Source organism: Achroia grisella, unplaced genomic scaffold (assembly GCF_030625045.1).
Source record: "Achroia grisella isolate CSIRO2021 unplaced genomic scaffold, CSIRO_AGI_Agris_v1 utg558, whole genome shotgun sequence".
In the NCBI taxonomy this organism is placed as follows: domain Eukaryota; kingdom Metazoa; phylum Arthropoda; class Insecta; order Lepidoptera; family Pyralidae; genus Achroia; species Achroia grisella.
The window spans coordinates 3,477,420-3,497,685 of NW_026712938.1; the positions used below are offsets into that span (position 1 = coordinate 3,477,420).

The 20,266-nt window shown below is 34.5% G+C and overlaps 1 protein-coding gene across 4 annotated transcripts in view; it reads left to right on the plus strand.

The window, feature by feature from the left end:
* LOC131848493 (RNA-binding protein Musashi homolog Rbp6) overlaps positions 1-20,266 on the plus strand; it is a 516,162-nt gene that overhangs the window by 486,707 nt on the left and 9,189 nt on the right. For 3 of the 4 annotated variants that reach the window (XM_059198377.1, XM_059198376.1, XM_059198378.1), the window contains 3 exons: positions 7,926-8,010; positions 9,909-9,941; positions 11,412-11,492. In XM_059198377.1, the coding sequence (XP_059054360.1) occupies positions 7,926-8,010; positions 9,909-9,941; positions 11,412-11,492 (199 nt within the window). Of the gene's footprint in view, positions 1-7,925; positions 8,011-9,908; positions 9,942-11,411; positions 11,493-16,606; positions 17,148-20,266 lie in introns of those variants that run through there. The other variant, XM_059198379.1, reaches the window with a different exon arrangement.

The following is a 20,266-nucleotide window of genomic DNA, read 5'->3' on the forward strand; positions in this document are numbered from 1 at the left end:
TCAAAGGAATATATTTATAATATTATTTAGACAAAAATGAAACAGAATAAAAATTACATGCAATTAAATGCAGATCAATCACATTTTTTAAAATAAGAAGTCAGCTTTGTCACAGCTATTATTATACAAACTAAAATGAGTAAACACTAAATGATTGAAAACCTGTGATATCACTCATATGACTCTCAAAATAGCAATTATTTAACAAATATACCTATAGATAAATTAAATATTTTCAATTTACAGATTTATTGTATTATCGATTGTATTAGTACAGGTGGACGCTATTTCTATTACTCAACGCATAAACATTGTCATCAAGAACAACAGTCAAATGTGATATCCGTGATATTGTTACGGAACAAAAAAGCCTACAATTTAACTTTTTTTTCTTAACCAACTATTTTTATTTTGTACATTGTTAAGAGATTGTTTCCTTATCAATAATATACAAATAATGTCTCGTAATTCAATGTTTATGACACGTTCAATTCCATTCCATTTATCAATCCATTGCATATATGATCACAGAATTTAATTATTAAATACAGCTCCATGTAATGCTTCTACTTGATTTAATTTTTAATCAACTCAACATAAGTATGAAAGTCTATAGAAGACGTAGAGAAATGATTCAACTGCCATAAAGTATTGTAAGAAGGCTTGCTTAATTGAAACGGTGTCGGTGCGTAGGGAGACAATAAAGTAGTGACAGTCTTGATGGTGCGGGTATCATCAATAAAGGCCATACGTTAGGGCAGGCCAGTTCATTACTGCGCTCGGCGCGGCGTCTCCACATTCCCATTACGGGGGAGTTAGGAGACGCGAGCGGCGATAAATAGCGGCCGAGAAGCCCTGCTTTATTTCTTGCGCACAATTTCATTTACATTAGAGGTGCTGAGCCGAAACTCCTCCTGAGAGTCGTATGGAAGTCGCGTACAGATTCATGCAAAACAAGTTACGAGCGTCGGGAGAACGGGACCACGTGCCGCAGACCTTAATCTAGTAGTCGGTACTGCCATATGGCATTGCCGCTGGCGACCGTCGCCGGTGCTCCTACCTACTTAATTACTACTAATTGTTCCAGCTTAAGTACGTCCTAAACTTTCCCATGGTATTATTAATTTGGAATACCTACGGTAATATTTTCGGCCTTTTAATTTGATTTAATTTCCAGCTATTGAATCTTTATATATAACTATCATAGGTAGAAATGCAATAATTAAAATACTACTATACTACTACTATTTTAATATTAAATAGTTTATATTTCAAAGAATCCGTTGTATTTACTTTATAAATCTCTCACAGAATTAAATTGATCTCGTAGGTATTATAGTATATTAATACACGTCTATGTATTCAAGTGAAGTATAATAAAATGATCAGAAATATTTTATTTGCTGCTCTAATACATACAGTGTTGAGTTAGAAACCACTTACAATAAACAAAACAAACAGTGCGGATAATTTTACTGTCAAATCAAATACATATTTATCAGTCCAAAACAGAATATAAATTCAATATTCTCCTCAGACGAATGCCCCACCAAGCGCTAGACGTAACATCGTAACGTTTAACATTTGAAATTCTCAATAGTTTGACTTTCATGTGGAATCTGATTAAGATATTCAATGCATTTACCAAGAACCAATGCTTGATAGGTACTTGATGGAAATATCAAACTTTAAAATCGAATCTTAATACAATGTCTCATTTCAAACCATTAATTTAAGATTCTGATTCACAGCTCCATTTTTTTATTAATCAATTCACTTAGTATAATACATTCCAGACCATGGCTTCAATTCCAGCTAATATACAGAATTTTATTATATAATATGTTCCAATTGGCTAAACTACGCGGTCGCCATTCACGATGGTCATTCTCCTCTATTATACCCACTCTAACACTCCAGAGCCCCCTTACGCGTGATAAGAATTAGTTAAGCAACGCATTCGCGAAAATTGTGTTCACTTACAATTGCAAACGGCCTTAATACGGCTGACTTCAAATGGACGATTTCAATGGGAATTTGCAGTAGTCGTCCATTACTATACAACCGGATTGCATTGTACACATGCTAAGATTAAATCTTAATTAATGCCACGACGCCATCGAAGTGCCACAGTAGGTTTTACATGGAATAGTAGTCTGTAATTTAATATGACTAATTACTAAGTTGAAAACTAAACTTTGTTAAATTACTCGACAAAGCTAGTGTTCAGAGCTCGTTTAAGTTGAAGCGGAAAAGGTATTAATTCAACATTCTATGCCATACATTTTGATATTACTGAGCAAATAGGTCATTATGATAAAGAGTCCCTTTACACATTTAGTTAAATAATAACTATGTATTACAATATTTTGAACTACGATATAAAATATAATTTGGCAGCATATTTTTCGAATTCTGTTACTACCGTAATATACATATATTAGGTACAAATGTCTTAATACTTTCGCATAACCAAACCACAGTTTCATCGAACCCCAATCGATTTTCCAGAAATAACCTTCGGTATTAGACAGGCTTCGCTATGAATGTTGCAAGCCGCGCAGCGCAGTACTTCACTTAATATTTAATATCTAACTAACATTTCTATGATGGCGAGTGTACCACTGTAATATAAAATTCATCGCGAATGTGACAGGAGCTGCTATTTTCTATGTCTGCGGAGTGTCGTACGTTTTACAAATAATATATATGTTTATTAGCTACAGCTTTGTAATATTATACAAATGTTTGCTTACTCTAATGCAACCTATGATTGTTTTCAATTGATGTGTTTTATTAGTATTTTATTGATGATATTTTATAAGAAGGGACTTGATGTCAAAAACAATATTTTATGTATTGTTATAATTTATGTGTTAATTTTATAATATAGCTTTAGTGTGTATTTATTTATTATTCAATTACGCATATACATATTTCTATCTAGGTAGGTACGTACTTGAATCTACAAGACGTGAAAGCTCACGAAAACTGCACATTACGGCGTTCAAATCTATTTCCAACGTTCCTATATAAAATATCTTCTATCTTCCAATAGCTAGACGGTTATCTGTAGAGTGTAGGTAGGGTTATAACACATTTAATTTATAACATATATTAGGGCAAGCATTAAGCCAATCTCAAATACCTTTGAAAGGCTTTTCAAGATGTTGTCACGTTATAACTCTTTCTGCAATTAAAAATATTCAGTAACGTTATTATGTACTTAATTGAATACAATAAAATTAGAAATTAAATTAATTGATCTATAAGACATTTTATTTATTGTATGCTACTTTTTATATACGGTACTTTCATTTTGATAGGCGTCAACCCTAGTGGCAGGTAACGTTACTGCGTCGCTTATCGACGACGAGCGACGAGTCGATCGTTTATATCTGATTTGAATTTCGCACATTACGGCCCATCGTACTTCGGTCGCCCCTCACCGCGCTGTATAAACACTCCAACACTTTAAGTAACTGCTGAAATTCGACGGAAAACGTCGACTTGCGCTTATCTTATTTCTTCGAACAACAGTTACGTAAATATGGAAAGAGCTCCCGGGGCGCGGCGGAGTATTTCATTATCCGTGACCTGTTGAGCGCAAGATTTGTGACTCGATCTTCCTTACGCAACATCATATGTTCGTAATTTATGTTTTTATTTCGCTTATCAATTTATTTACTAAGTGAAGATCTTTACTTTTAATGTTTATTAAACAATATATGAGAAATATCCGTATCACATATGCATAGTACAAGTATTATAAGAATTAAATTAGTTATTTTTGAAACTATTTTCTTTGCAAATCCGCAGCATTTTCCCAAATGTTGCGGATTTGCAAAGAAAATATCGAAGTTACCTCCCAACCCGTGATTTTTTATCATAGTATTTCTGGAGCACTTACTAGCCTCCGGTTCCCACGCCCCGACTTCCGTTTAACGGCAATCAGGCCCAGGCTTGCGACGCTCTGTCAATACGCAGGCGAGAGGTTTCCCTGATAAACTTATCTGACTCACTCCCTACCCCCTAACCCTTCCCCCTGTCGTCTGCGTTTATCTCTCACGTATGTTCGTACGCTACGCTCGCACCGCGTTACTTTCTTACAAAGTTGCCTGACTTGTGCTTTCGTAACGGTTTATATGGATGCCTTGAATTTCTGATAACAAAAGAGTAATTTTGATAATTTTGAATCCATTTTTCTTATATACTTGTATGTTTATCACGTTACTAAAAACAGACACAGCAATATTGTGCAGTAATACACTACACTGCAAGACAAGCAACATAATCGTAGTTAAATAACTATTTATCACAAATTCTTAAAATCAAGTATTATTCGGAAAATAATACTTTAACCTTTTAATCAACTCGATTATATTTATTATAGGAAATTATTCAACATGACGGTAATATATCCCCTGTCCATTTAATACAGTATAGTACAGTTCTATGCCGGTCATATATTATTTATTTTTATTCACGTCAAATAAAATATTGTACAGCAGTCGTCTGTAAAATTTTGTAATATACATATAAATACGTTGTGGTACTGTATTCGTTTAAAATAAAATTGAATGCTTTATCCTTTATAAAGTTGTCTATTTGGCCGTCTGCCCGTAGTTCAGCAAAAATCTCAAAGGAAACAGAAATTTCAGTACTAGGAAACAGATACAAAATCTTATAAAATGCAGTTAACGTCAACACACATGCGAGCCGCTCCAGTGAACTCGTTCACAAACTTGCTTCATTTTCTTATACTGTATTGAGCTTGGACATGGTCGATAACATTCTCTAATTCGAACTTTGTCTACTCTAAAAGTAATACGTCCTAGTCAACAGCACAAGCCATAAAACTGACAACTTCATTCGCTTAAATTACCGTTGTCAAGATTTTAATTAAGAGTTTTTATTTTATAAGTCCCTACGACTGTGCTCACCAAGAACTCATCACAAGTATAGTATTATACGTAGCGATGTATATACTACGCGAATTAATAAAATTCGAACCCCGCCCGGATTTACTTAAACGCATCGGCTTTGTTCGTAATACTCCTGAGTATTTTATTCTGCCTTTTTTATTTCCACACTTTTTTATGTTCGCTTGAAGGTTCGTAAAGGTGGATTAAAAAAACATCAACCGGTGCCCAATTGCTTCCGTTAGTGTCGACAGGGAATAATTGTGAAATTCCCAGTAAGTAAAATAATGTAAACTACACATTTTCACCTGAAGATGTTTTGTATTTTTTTATAATTTAATATGCTTAATATGTATTCCGACCAAATGGTTATAAAATCAATGTTCTTAAAAGGTAAGCACAATTCTACACCTTCGACGATATTGACATTACTGTTTTACCTTAAAAGGTTTTCACTCAAAATCAATCGAGCGAAAATTTAATGACTGCTTTCAGATTCATATTAATTCACCTTTACGTACGAATGTTCAACGAAGTGGTGAAGCATAGGACGTAGTGTTTTCTCACGAAACAATTAAATTCCTCATACATCGATGAGATTAGAAGCAGCGTTATATCGAGTGGAGGCGTATTGGAGCAAATCTTAAGTCCGCTCGGTTGAGTTAAGCCGAGCTCTGGTGTCGAATACTACTAGGTACTATTCCAGTGAGATCAATATATCGGCCGGAGGGCGCGCCTACCTAGCTGGGGCTAAATACAATTTACCTTTGTTATTTTTCGTGTCATTAAACTGCGTCGCGATCTCGAACGCTTGATCGGGATTGCGAACTCCAATGCGAATTGTTTGTGACCTTTTGTTTCCCACTCCGCTCGCCAACGACGCGACATCAATTAACGTCGGATCCCCTGACTGAATTTTCTTCATAGCCGTTCGTATTATTGTACGTAGATTTAAAATGGAACAATTTTCCACTGTTGAATAAGGTTTAGAACCAGATTTTGTTTGTATATTTTGAACTGAGTTTTTAATTTAATTTTAGCAGCAGTGACAAAGAGGAATAAGACTTTTAACAAATTTCGTTGTCATATTATCTTAGCTAAAAGTGGGCAGGCATTTATTCTGGTATGTCCCCCCGGTTGCGTGTTACCGAACAAATGGAGGGTGCCACGGCAGCAGTGACTGCCTCTGGCGTAGGCGCCGGTTCATTTGTAAAGCTTTATCGGACCTAACAAATGGCGACACTCACTATTTTTATGTTGTGGACGATCGAAGAATACTTAGATAGAAGATGTAATATACTTTATGTACATGTATACAGTAACGAAAGGACGTAGAAAATAGATTTAAGTACATGTATAATAATAAGGCGACATTAGGGAATAGGATTTCATTATTGAACAGGTAGGTAATATGCAAAAAGGAGAAAATAAAATAATGACGAACATACAATGAAAGAAAGAAATATGTTAATTGTAATAAGAAATTGAAACCTATCTAAATCATGTTTATTTTATCTAAACTTATACTTTATATAGTTATAAAAACGACTTGCCTAAATATTAAAGTAGGGAACATAAAATAAACTAAATTGTATAGATTAAACTGACATACAAATATTCAAATATTTCAGAATGTTTTTTACTTATAGTTCATTTTATCAAATAACTTAGTCGATTTTCGTAATATAAAGTTTACATATCATATCCTTATATATATTTACACCTCCATATATGTTATGTTACATACATACCTTAGTATGTTCGTATCGTAACTTTTTATTATGTTTTAAAGATGAAAACTTCCATATAACTTATGTGAAGCCGAGTCCCTCAACTTATTTTACATGTTGATTATTCAGCCTTATCTAGGCATAAAACTTGGAGGAAAGACACTCAACGCGGTAAAGCCCGCGTACTCACTTCGTCGCGTTAATGCAAAAGCACGTAGTTCCATGTCGGCGCAGAAAGTTGTGCAAAGTGCACAAAGTGCGCTAACGCCTAGCAAAGCCTTCATTTGTCGGCTTGTGACGTCCGCGTGACAAATGTGGACGCGACTTTATATACCTCCGTATTCTCAACGAAGATAGGTTGTGATTATGCAGCTCTATGAAAAATGTAACTGCAAACTTTAATATTCGTATATTTTAGAATATGTCGTTCTATATTATACGCAACTCTAACTTTTGAAAAAATAAAAAAGCCTCAACAGGATTTCGGAGGAAATTTAAGGCTATCTATCCCGTGACTTTAATTTAAGCCTACGTACTTTTCTGTAACGATGCTACTTGGTAACGAAAATCCTATTGCTAGAGGTTTGGGTTAGCGTAGATTGGGTAATTTATACTTGCCTCCTGCCCTCCCTTCAGGGGCGGGTAGGAATATACAAGTACCAAACAGAGCTACTCTTTGTTTAAATTACTCAATCAATCGATTAAAGTGGATTTCAAAATTGTTAAAATATTATATATTTTAGTAAATTACTTCCAGGGACAGACTAAAATCATTTAATTCTTATACTTTAAATATTGTGTATAATTGTTACCATTGTATATTATTTCAATAAAACTATGATATTAGAGATATTATTGGAAGGTATCGTATCCAAATAATTATATAATTTAAAACTCGTAAAATTTGCCTTGTTTTATATAATAAGTATTCAATGATAAGCTCCTTGACTTGGTAAAGCAAATTAAAATTCAATTTGTGATTCGAACCGTGAAGCATAACGGATTGTCGACCGATTTCGTCACCCCCTTTCTTCCATAATTTCTCGGCTCGTTCGATCCCTGGAAAGTATGAGTATTCGAAGTGTCTTGCTGAAATTAGTAAAATAAATGATTAATAAAAATTTACTAGAAATAAGTCGTAGTCCACCAGAGTAACTCTTGTTCAAGAGATTCTACGAGCTTAGGTCATATTTTTTATGAAGATAAAACTGCTTAAATATACAGATTCTTAAATATGCATACAGATTTTCTTAAAAATTTAATTTTGTTTCAGGTGGAATGCAAAAAAGCCCAACCAAAAGAAGTAATGCTCCCAGCAAACTTGGCAAAGACGAGAGCCGCCGGACGCGGCGCGTACGGTGAGTTGTTAGGTACCGCCGTAGCGGCTGGCGTGACAGGCGGCGTCCGATATACCCCTTATCCAGTCCATGCACCAGCGCAGCTTCTTGTTGCGGGCGCGGGGTCTGGTACCGCTGGTGCCGCACATGCAGCTGCTTACCGTCGTGCTCTAGCCGCTCTTCGCCCAGCACCAAGGCCCCCACGACCTGCCCTTGCTCCTCTCGCTATTCCTCCACTTGCGTATTCCGTTTCTGAACTTTTGGGTGCTCATGCACTTGATATTCCATCTCTGTACTCTCCCCTGACTCATGCTACTTTGCCGACTCCTTTGCCTCTCTGATCCGCAATTCTTTTCCAACAGCATCCGCATCACCCATTCTAATTGACGTGCATGACAGACAACTCAATATAGTCATATTTATTTAACTTGTAGTGCATCTTCAATGCATTCCTCTATACGCTGCGCTGGCAATCTTATCCTATTCATTCCTGATATCTTTTACATTCCTACTCTCCCCTGCCTTGCCAAAAATACGAATATTACAATGTACATTAAGGAAACTGATAATATCCAAAGTGTCTTATTTTTAGTAATTTCCATTAGTAAGTCAGTTAGATAGCAGATTTTCGAAATGTATATCAAAATAAATTAGTCATACCATAGACTCAGCTATTTTACATTATAATAATTTACATAAATATATATTTGTTAATAATTAGTAGAAGAAAACTGGAACAATTTTATGTAGGGATGATAGAGATGAATATTTTTCTACCAGGTAGTAGGTGCTTACTTCAGTTTGATTTACAAATAGATAGAAATATAGTTCAGAGCCTGGTATTTAACCTTATTTTTAAGTAGATTTTTAAAATGGATATACAATAAGAGCCTTGCGGTTCTGCTGATTCTTGCCAATTTTGCTACATATCCATCCATAATATAAATAAACAGTTTAGTGAAATAATTTTTAGTTACATCATTGATTGCAAATAAACAATTGGTGAAATTAATATATAATCTATTTTCGTAAGTGATATTTATTCTTTAGCTTTTTACGACGAATAGTTTTACAGTTTGATGTCGGCTTTTCAAAAAATGTTATCAGTGGATGAAAGAGGTACCTATTATCTTTGGATGTTATATATGAGTTTGTGAGATCTTTAGAAAAATGTTTTATTTATATTTATTTAATATTGTTGTAAGATTAATGATTATACTAGTCTAGGTGTACTTAATTAATGTCTTTAATATTTTGTGTGTTTATAGTAATCAATTTATTTTATTTGAATCTTTACTCCTTACATATTATTTATATTGTGCAATGCCAAACTAGGACCAAATATTATGTTCACTATTAGTTTTATTTAGTTGTAATTATTTCAATACATCATTATTAACTGTTACTGTTCCTTGGACAGTAAGTTCATAATACACTCAAAAATATTTGTATTAAAAGTAGCTCTCGTAAACTAATAGAATTAATTGTATTAACTTATTATGTAGGTTCAGTAGTATGACATTAATAAATTCATTTCTAAAATATTTAAAGACGTTTTTTGTTTAACATGTTTAGCTTTAGACTAACCATGTGTAGAATAGATTAACATGTAAAGTAAATGTTGGACATTGTTGTCTACAATGATGAAAAGCACTAACATACCCCATTATTATAATGCCAATATAGAAAATGTTTGATGGTAGAATATTAGTAATATTGAATGCTCTTATATAAATATAAATTAAGTATATATCTGACCATATACTCACTATTTGTATAAAAAAACTTCGCCAAGCAAAATAGTGTCTCACGGCACATCACTAGTTCAGATAATATAATATAATATAAAAAATAAACACACACAATAAATGTAAGATATAAGGATAGATCGATTTATGTAAATGTTTTTACATTTCTAGATTTCATGTGGTCATTGGGTGCTCTTCCTGATGGTAAGTTATATCACGTTTTTTTTTTTATTTACAAGTCACTCCATTCGTAAGCCATTCCTGCATCTGTCAGGTCATTATTAACAATATTATATTAATAGGCCTAATTGTGCTAACTGATCATGAGCATTATCAATTACGTAGTTAATTTACTTAAAGTGTTAGGTGTCGGTGCATTTAATTAAGGGATAATACGTGTCGTAGGTATGTCCGTCTGGTGCATGATGGATGATATGGGCTAACAGATACACTATTTTGATTGGCAATAATGTGATAAACGATCCGTCCGGTCTGCTGTAGTAACAGTGTCTGCCGATGCCTGTTGTTGGATCATCATTCATTTTATATTTTAACGAACCTCATGTTATTAAAGGAACTAATAGTACAATATACATATGTTTTAAGTTCATCAAGTATTATGACTTCAACAAACCCGATTACTTTATAGATATTTTTGTGTATCGTTAATATAAAAAAACCTTTATGAGAACTGTACCAAAAATTGTCAGGCTAGTTGTTTGTTTGTATTGACAAGAATATCTTGTTTCAAATGATGTCATCTATCTAAGTGTTATCATGGCCTAGTGGTTTACTATCTAGACTTATAGTTTCAGAACATTGTACGTTCGAATTTGATTGACGTCAAAGAATCTTTATTCCTGACTAACTCCTCTTGCGATGGAAGCTGCTAAGAAAGCTCTAAGAAATATAGACATGAAATTTGGGCTTACAGTGGAGATTACCTTAACGTTTAACTTTTTATTAGTTATGTTTTTTTTATGTTCGGACTTGTATTTTATGGTTTACTCGCAATTCAGTCCGTCTTATTTATAATTTTAAATTAATAATATCTTCAATTTTCATACTTTTCATAAATCATTGGTAGAGTTATGCAAAATGCGGCGCTATCATAACAATTGATATCACTTTAATTATTTTTGACATCAAATAACATGCGTAACATCTATAATACGGTAGTCGGGTAACAGAAGTGACGTATAGTGTACTATTTGTTTCAATGTAGTTAATAATATTGTGCTTTAGTTTTGGGTTCAACAAATTTATTTCATTATTAACAAAATAAGACGCAGTATCACAATTTGTTTCTTAATGAAATAAATATGTTAATGAATACAGTAGGTATCTCTTACTGCTGTTCAAAGCCATCGTTAGTTCACATAGACTGCGCTACATTCAACGATGTTTACAAAATATCATCCGCTGGACATTGTCCAAAGCGGTGTCGTACCAATCGAGTACGATACACTTTCCTACCTTCTATGTGACGGCTCTATTTTAGAACGAGGCCAGAGGGACATGTGTTACATACCAAATGTTTATGTCGACCAATGAATCAGTATCAGAATGTGACATTAAACTAATATAAAATACAAAAGCATGCGACTTGATTACTAACTTCTATTATATTTGCTACTGTGTACTTCTAATAATATTTGACTGTTTGTTGTACAGGTTTTCCCGCAGCATATGCCGCGTATGCGGCAGGACGTAGCTATTCGGGCTATCCTAGCTTCGGGCTACCATATCCTGCAGGTAATCCCCTGGCGAGCTTGCACCACCAACTGTCCGGCAATCACTATCACCACCTGGCGACACTCCTGCCATACCACCCGCTCGAGCTCAGCGGGGTTTACAATGTACATGCCATGCATCTGTGAACTCGCGCCGCGACAATGCATTCCACTAACTGCTAACGTACTAGACACAAATTCGCTTAATAACATACCGCTCATATGCAGGAATAACAATGCATACGCTGAATCGCCTTTACTAAGGTGACTATATCCTAACTTCCCATTTCAACTAACTTCTCCTATGACAAAAGTTCGAGTGAACTCACACTAACAACTTTACTAACAAGTTAACACCTCTAACAATGACTGAACCATCTAGATAAACGGCTCGCCGTCAATTACAAAACGTCCATGTTTTGAGAAGTGCTGCTTATTGTTTATCTTCAGCATTTTGTCGAGACAATCCGGCCAATTGCGAGCGCCTCGCTCTATGTTTACAAATGATTCGCCCTAACGATTCTCAAATGCTACGCGTCGGGCAAACACTCTAGCGCAAATACCGCGTTCGCTTCGATTCTCCGCCCGCCGTGCCTCGCCTCGTATCTCAGTTCTCCCCTCGCCCTTTCTTGCCCTCGTCTAGTATCGCACCATCACCCACTCCTCATTAACAGAGAAAGCTTTTAAAAGAGATTTAAACAGATTCAAACAAAAGTACTGAAAAAGTGACGTCCTTTTTGTGGTGACTTCTATGTAAATCGCGAGGCGTACGAAAAAGAATTTTCACTAATTAAAAGTAGTCCACCAGAGGCTTCTAGTCGATCCCGTGAATGAGACTAGAATGTTAATTTTTGTGGTAATTTCGGCATTTCAAAGTTCGTTGCATCGTACTTAAGCCTAATATACAAGAATACGAGTAAATTTTCAAAGTGTGGGCGGGAGCGGAGTTAGGTAAGAGGTGCGGCGAGCACAGCTGCACAAATACTCTTCTCGTTATTTGTCCACGCTCTGTGTTTGAGCTGCCTTCGCTCAACCATAATTACGCCACTAAGCTTTGGCTTTCCCATTTTTCGTGGCGAATATACAAACCGTATATTTTTTCGATTGAACTTAAATTAAACCGGAAATGCAAACTATTGGAAATTTTTAATTGAGCGAGTTGAATGTGAGTAAAATGCAGTAGGATATATAAAAAATAAATAGTCGTACAATCGGAGAGTGGTCAAGATTTTCCCTCGTATTAGTCGTATAAATTGTTTCAAGTAATTACTTTCGAGCGTTCGTTTTACGACACGCGAGACAAACATTTCTAGCGCTAACAAAAAAGTTTACCATTTGTAGATAGCAGTTCAAATATAAAAAGTAACAATTGGGCAGCTTTTTAATTACTTTTATTGAAATAAACGAATCAACGAATGAGAACAGCCTTAAACCAAAGAATCTTAAAACCGTGTTGAGCAAAATGGTATTAAGAAACTATGTAGGCATGCATAAAACTCTCCTACACATTTCTCGACGTAACGTTTCGTAGGCCATTTACAGAAAATACAGACCTATTGTTTAATTTTTAACACAGACCACGTCTGAAATTCAGCATGTGAATTTACCGCACACGAAAATCCGGTTCCTTGCCGGTGGCTGGTTATATGACCGCAACGTGCGTACACTGTGCGCCGGCGCGCGACCCCGCCACAATTAATGTGCGCCCATTTGCCCATTAGCATTCCTCAGCCGACGCCGCTTCCAGCTTATTGGTAACATCATCTACATCACCAATATTTAGACCACCATAAATTATACCCCGATGTATCCGGTCGCAAATGGTTAATTAAATATCATGGTTTGAATATTAATATCTCAGTGTGCGGTAGATGAAGCCGCATGGACTATTCGTTTTTGTATTGCCATGTTGTGACTATATTGATGCGTATATAAGAATTCGTAGTATATAATGATACTATAATAAAGGGTATTATGAAATGACGTTTCGGCTGACAATGGAATGAAAGAAGGTCTTTTGCTATCCTTTAACAAAGAATAATGTCTTCCACTAGTGAAATGACTGCACATACTGTAGTGGTTAGATGGAAGACAGTTTTCTTATCACGAATATACAAACAACTTTATTACGTTTTAACAAAACATAATTAATATAATAACTATTTTTTTCTATTCTTTTGCATCCATCGACTTTTTATGTCGCATGGCATTGAAGTCCAACTTTTCACAAATGTAGGCCATTTCAGGCTTGTTAATACTAGTATGGTTCGATAAGAAAATAAAATCAAGTGTTCTAATATGTATTTAATATTAATATTAATCTTATAATCAAGATTTATAGAAGTATAATAAATCTTGTATAATCTTAAACATTAATGGTAATAGACCAAAGCAAGTTTTTGTAGTTCTGCGGTAGTATAATGATATATGTAGGATAGATTTTAGAACATTTTATCTCTTTCGCTCTCTTTATCTTTAGCCGTTAACAATAAAAGCGGCATAATAATAGGCTAGCAGAACATTTATAGCATATATAATACTTAGATGTCCTCTATATAGAATGGTGTAGTGAATAGTGTTTGGATTTCAATAGGGCATAGGTAAACTGAACACAACGTCATGATTTATAATGTTTGTAGTGTAATATATAGTAACTAGTTTAAGTGTCTGTGACATGTACAATCAACATTATTAATTCAAAAGATACCTACTTGAAACATGTAATTATGGTGAAGATATTTTAGATAGTACGTGGGTGTAATATAATATAGAACAAGCATTAAATTTTTATTTATTATTTAGACACTGTCGAATTTAGAAGATATAAAAGTTAGTTTATTGTTTATGTATTAAAGTTAAACGGCTCCAACTAAAACATAGTTGCATTAGGTCCTAGAATCATATATTGGATAAACTAGCAGAATATAGACAACATGAAAAAAATAGTTAATGTTTATACAAGCCATGGCTAAGCCTTTAACTTTTTATATTTTTCTCTTAGAAACTATTCCTTGAATATTAATTACTTTTCATTAGAACATATAATATATAATATTTTCTCTACATACTCTGTTTCAACTTTTTTTGCCAGAAAGCAAATTTATTTGTAATGGTACCTAATTCCTTGAACACTCAAAAAGTTCGAGGATATGTTGTGATTCATATCCATGTCTATAGTCTATAAAAAACTAGAGATACCTCTTCTTATAAGATAGCATGATTACCATTCCAGTAGTCTCAAAAACCTGTCCATAAAAGAGGTACTGTTAAATCTGTGTATGTAATATTCTAGTCTAATACTGTAGACCAACAAATTAATCAAGTGTAATTTATCCTTGTCTATATTAACCAACGGTAAATAGAAGTAGATTCACCTGTAACGGCATCATGTATAAATAATTAATATCGCCCTTACGTGTCAACATGAGTGACGCATTCCATTCAACGTACGTTATAACCTCGTTAAAATATTCACACAAACATGTTCGTTCGTTGTAGCAATTATTTTATTTAGGAACATCCCCCGATTAGTAATATGAGTGTTTAAAAAATATCACACTAATCTGACTAAATATATATTTTACTCACGCTAAATATATATTTTTTAAGAAACTTGACTAAACGACTGGCTAAATATTTTTAACACTTAAGTTTTTTTACGAAATCTGTAACTGTTTATTACATTGAACAAAAATTACCTACATTATTTGAAATCATACTTTGTGTTCAGTTAGTAATACAGTACTTTTAAATGTAAGAATATATAAATAGATATCAATTAGGTAGGTAAGAACAGTAGATGGTCAGATAGGTATTAATTTCATAAATTACTAAGTTTAGAGGATGAGTATTAACCAACGATTAGATCTTCATTTGCGTAGTTTATCATTAAACATAGCATTAGTTTAGATTCTTATTTAATTATTTATTAATTGTGATTGTAAAAAATATGAACTCTACATCGAGCTTGAAAAAATATTATTTTAATATCTTATTTAATATATTTGCTGTAATTATAAAATATGTATGTAATTTTAATTTAATAGTTAATTCTCAATTATATTTTAATTAATATTTACACTGCGTAAATAATAATGTTATTGATAAATTTATTGTTGTTGTTACATATTTTTGGATACATCTATATTATGCTATCTTCTTCGTGTTATTGTTATCGTAATGCGATTCAGTGTAATTTTAAACGTTATGGCAAACGTTGCCAAATAACCGATCCCAAATATTTAAACACGGGACAATCAACGTCAAGATATAATTATCTGCTGCTTCATTAAAACACCTCGCAATAATTATTTGTCAAAATTAAGATAAACAGAATTATTACGTACATATAAGTTAACATTCGATCATTAATCGCTATGTGTGCGACCGTCCTTATCGCCATCCTCTAAACTAGTTATACATGTAAGCTATAATATTATATTGCGTAATGTAAGTTTACATTATACATGTCAAATGACACACGTCATTATTCGATCCCATTTGTCATATAAACTCATGATAAAACTTTACAGTCCGTTTAAATTATAAACATTAATCGCTATAATATGGACATAATTAAAGGTCGGGCAATCAAATTGACGTTTTCCATGTTACGTGATCTATTGCGTGTTAAGATATACTAATACCGTATGAATTATTCAGTAAATAACACCATGTTCCTGATACAATTTTGATGATCGATTCAATACTCAGAATAACACGTAATGACCCCCGTTCCCTGCATCGTGACTGTGCGTGATATATAAATAGGGTTAAGTTTAATTCGAAAACATAGCAAAACTAGTCCATCATTCCGTGTATATGCGTGCAAACAATTTTAAATAGCCCGAAAACAGTAAACAGGAAACTATCAATTCCAAGTTTCCCCATAAAGATTCGATGAGTGGAGCTTCAGGCGTTGTTCTTCTTTTTTTCTACTATTCCTCGGCGTAATGATATTTTTTATAACTTTTGTTTTTCCTTTCATGTTAATTTTGACTGAGTATTTTGACAGGGTTCCGTTTGTATCGTTCCTTTTTTCGAGACACTTTCCGAGTGTTTATTTATATAAGCGCGGTTTTGTTGGCGGAACCCTCCGAAGCCGGCTTTGTAGCTTTTTTTATTTTGTTGCCGCAGGTTTAGTGGGAGTATTACCACCGGAAAGTCGTCTCTTGGTCGGTGCTGAATATGTAAGCCCGGGGCCAGGGATGCTCGGGCAGAGCTCATAAGGCCCTCGCGCCTCGGCACCGCCACACCAACGCAACCACGACGCCCACGCCAACGTTATACCACTCTTTTACCCGGAATACCCGTTAACGGCTCCCGGAATTTCTTACGAACATAAATAAATCTTTTCTAAAGCGAATAGATCTTTGGTATTACGCCCTAAGACTCCCCTCTCGAATCCCAAACAAGGAATGCAATGTCACAAAGCGAGTTAGCTACAAGTTGCACGAATTCACAGATGCGTGTTGCTAAATGCCCGACTAGGTTTGCCCATATAGCCCGAAATTACTATAATTTTCAATTAATATATAAAATCAGAAATATTATATTGCGGTACCACTCAGGAAGTAATTCCAATAACATTAGTTAAGCTTAGGATATATGCTCAGATCTCTTCATTAAAATAATTATGTAACCCATATGTCAAATTCATAATGTATAAGTTTTTTTCTAATTATAAGGTTTATATTGTTCTTATTACTGTTCCGACATATCGTCTTATATCATTAATAATAAATAAGTTTATGATATTGTGAAGCTGCTATATTTTAAAATAAAGGAAATTGCCGTTGTATAAGCAGAACGTTTTATCGTTTATTGTCCAATTGATCGTTTAGAAATCGAGGTCGATCAGTACCTCGCTTATTTTCCATTCGTTCGCATATCGATTGCGACCAAAATAAACTGGAAGAGATAGTGTGTTAGCGTGGAGTTGGCTAGCGTGCGGTGAAGTTTGATTATTTCATATCCGAAGCCTTCCTTCGCGTTTCTAATGTATTTTAACGGTGGCTTTTCGTTTTCTGACTCATCCAACGGGGCACATGCAGCATGGTGTCCGCGGCGCGCCCCTGCGCAGCCAGCCGGTAAGCCCGTGCATGTTCGGAGTTGGGGTGGCACCTACTTAATTTTTTATTGCAACGGCAGCAATGCTAAGCGATGGTGTTCTCCCCGGTGAAGGCACGTGAGACCGCGGCCCGCCCGCCGCCGCATGTCCAACATTCCTAACATTCAACACGCCCGCCCTCAGAATGCAGCCCGCGACCCAGACGGCTACACAACTATTTTGCATAGTTCTAAGTCGCTCACTTGCACTTTTATCTACATTATTACGCTCCACGAAACGATTTATTTCTTAAAATATAGAATCTACTAGTCCATTGTACAATTTCCACACGAAACATAAAATAAGGAAAGTACTTTACGACAAATTACAGCTCTGAAACGAAATCCGTTAAAGGATCGTACGACCGTCGGTTTGAGTCCAAATAATTAGCTGGCGAAGCGGCGAGCGGCCGTGTGTCGCGAACAGTGCCAACTCCATTTGTAATTTAAGATATTTGACCGTTAATTGTTTTAGTAACTGTTACGTTTAGTGCTTGTTGCTTAGGTCGGAGCTCGGTGCGACCTCGTTCCGTGCTAATCTCCAGCACTTTCTAGATAATCATGTAAATATTAGCTAATATAGTTTTCTCTATAGCATTCGATGATCCATCGCCGATTAGACGAGTGCTGTTTGGATGGGTCAGAACTTTTATTTGTTTTTATTATTTAATTTAGTTAGTGTTCTAGTTTATAGATTTTCTCTATAAAACGCTAGTCTAGCGAGCTCCATCGACCGTAAACTTTTATTGTAGAATTTCGCCGAATGCGAGTGTGTCGGTGAAACCATAATGGACACTATTAGCATACTAATCTCTTCTAGTTAGTGCCTAATTGAGTGCACAATCCCGCGCAGTGCATCTGAACTGCGCATAGTAAGTCCTTTTCCCTCTGCATGCCGTCGAGTTAGTTATTCGACGACAATCATCCTCATTCCTTTATCCCTACAGTCGATTATTGATCGCCAAATGTTCGATATACTCGAACCGGGGACGAGGGATTTATTTATAATAACAGCACTATTTGTAAATAGCATACTTTACATACTGTGCCAAAAGTTTCTGATGACAAGAACGACAGTTTCGTGGATGGAGTGTGCTGTCCGCTTCAATAATAGGGCGAGTAATTTCTATTTTTGAACATAATATACAGTTTATATATACCGTAATATTTTTTGAACAATTAGAATAGTGTAGGTAACAATGTGTGCAAAATTGTTGTAAAGATTTTTATTTAAGTAACACTCAGAAATTGGTAGAATTTAAATAGTGATATCAGAATTAAGATGTAAATTAGTAAAATGTAGCAAAATTTTAATAGATATTAGAATAGACAGATAATCTAGAGAGGTATGAAAAGAAAGATTAGGCTGGTTTTGTAGAGTTTATCTCTCGATGTCAATATTTGAATTAGAGGTCTTTCCGAATAGACTAGTCAATAGTAATTTAAAATTATTTCGGGCGACATTGGTCTTAATGTGTAATAGAAAAGCTTCGAGATTAGTAAACATTAAATATTGTATTAATAAGAGTTGAAATCAAATTGATGTAGGACTATGAAATGCTTCGTCTTTATGACTGTAGGTATTGTAAGCGTATTGAATAGTTTAAATTTGTGGTAATATTATATTATAATTGGTGGTGCAAACTCTTTTATAGTATGTTTAGTTTTAAGATTTTACTTATAGAATAGTTTTTTTTATAATTGTTATTTATATATCTCGTGCCTTAGATAAATTAAATATAACATAGAATTGTATTAAAATGTTAAAAATTATACAAATTGGCAATTAGTACGAGTACGTAGATGAAAGAAAAAGGTTATATAGATTAGAAAAATAAGATAATTCGAACTGTAGTTATTGATGTAGTTGTAAGCGGACATAATCCGCAAGTACATTTATAATTTGACTACATGGGTAGTACTATGGTTTATCAACATAAGACATTTTAATTGTCAGTAGAAATGTTTTAAATTTTTCTATTCAATGTCCTTCGGATATTTGTATTTTCTCAGTTTTCGTTTTGCTTTTATTAATATCGCTTTACGTGTTTCCGATTAATGTTCTCATCTATGACTGAACCACGTTGTGATTACAACGAAACAGCGAATCATAATGAAAGTTACCTACTAAAAGTACTATTTGAGTAAAACAACCGCTCCGCTCCTTCTTTGAATTACAAATGGGCAAGGCGTGTGCGTGTCGGTCGGCAAGAACTAGCATAGAAATTCGATTAATTTGCAATTGAGATAAGTCCCAGCTAAACGATCGAAAACCACCAAAAACGTATCATCTTCGCGGCGAGTTATTGATGGCACCTATTAAATATACGTTTTGGGCGGCGCGAGACGTGTGCGGTAGCAGGGATATCCAGTAAACGCCCAAATAAAACATTTCAATCGTGCCAAGTGGGAAATGAAGTATTAGGATCTCGTAGGTGAGAGATGGGAACACCCAACTTTTATATACGGGACCATTTCCCTACTGAACTTCGTTAATGGGTGCTCGTAACCTATCTCGCAGTGTATATTTTTTGCTCAAACTTCAACTTTGTACATCCATTTTTTCATTTTTATGCCCTTAAATTTTTCATAACGCGAATTTGTGTCACGGCCTAATGTCATTACTTTATATTATAATAAACTTTTAATTAAGTAACTATTAATAATTTTATAGAAGATATTGTCAAA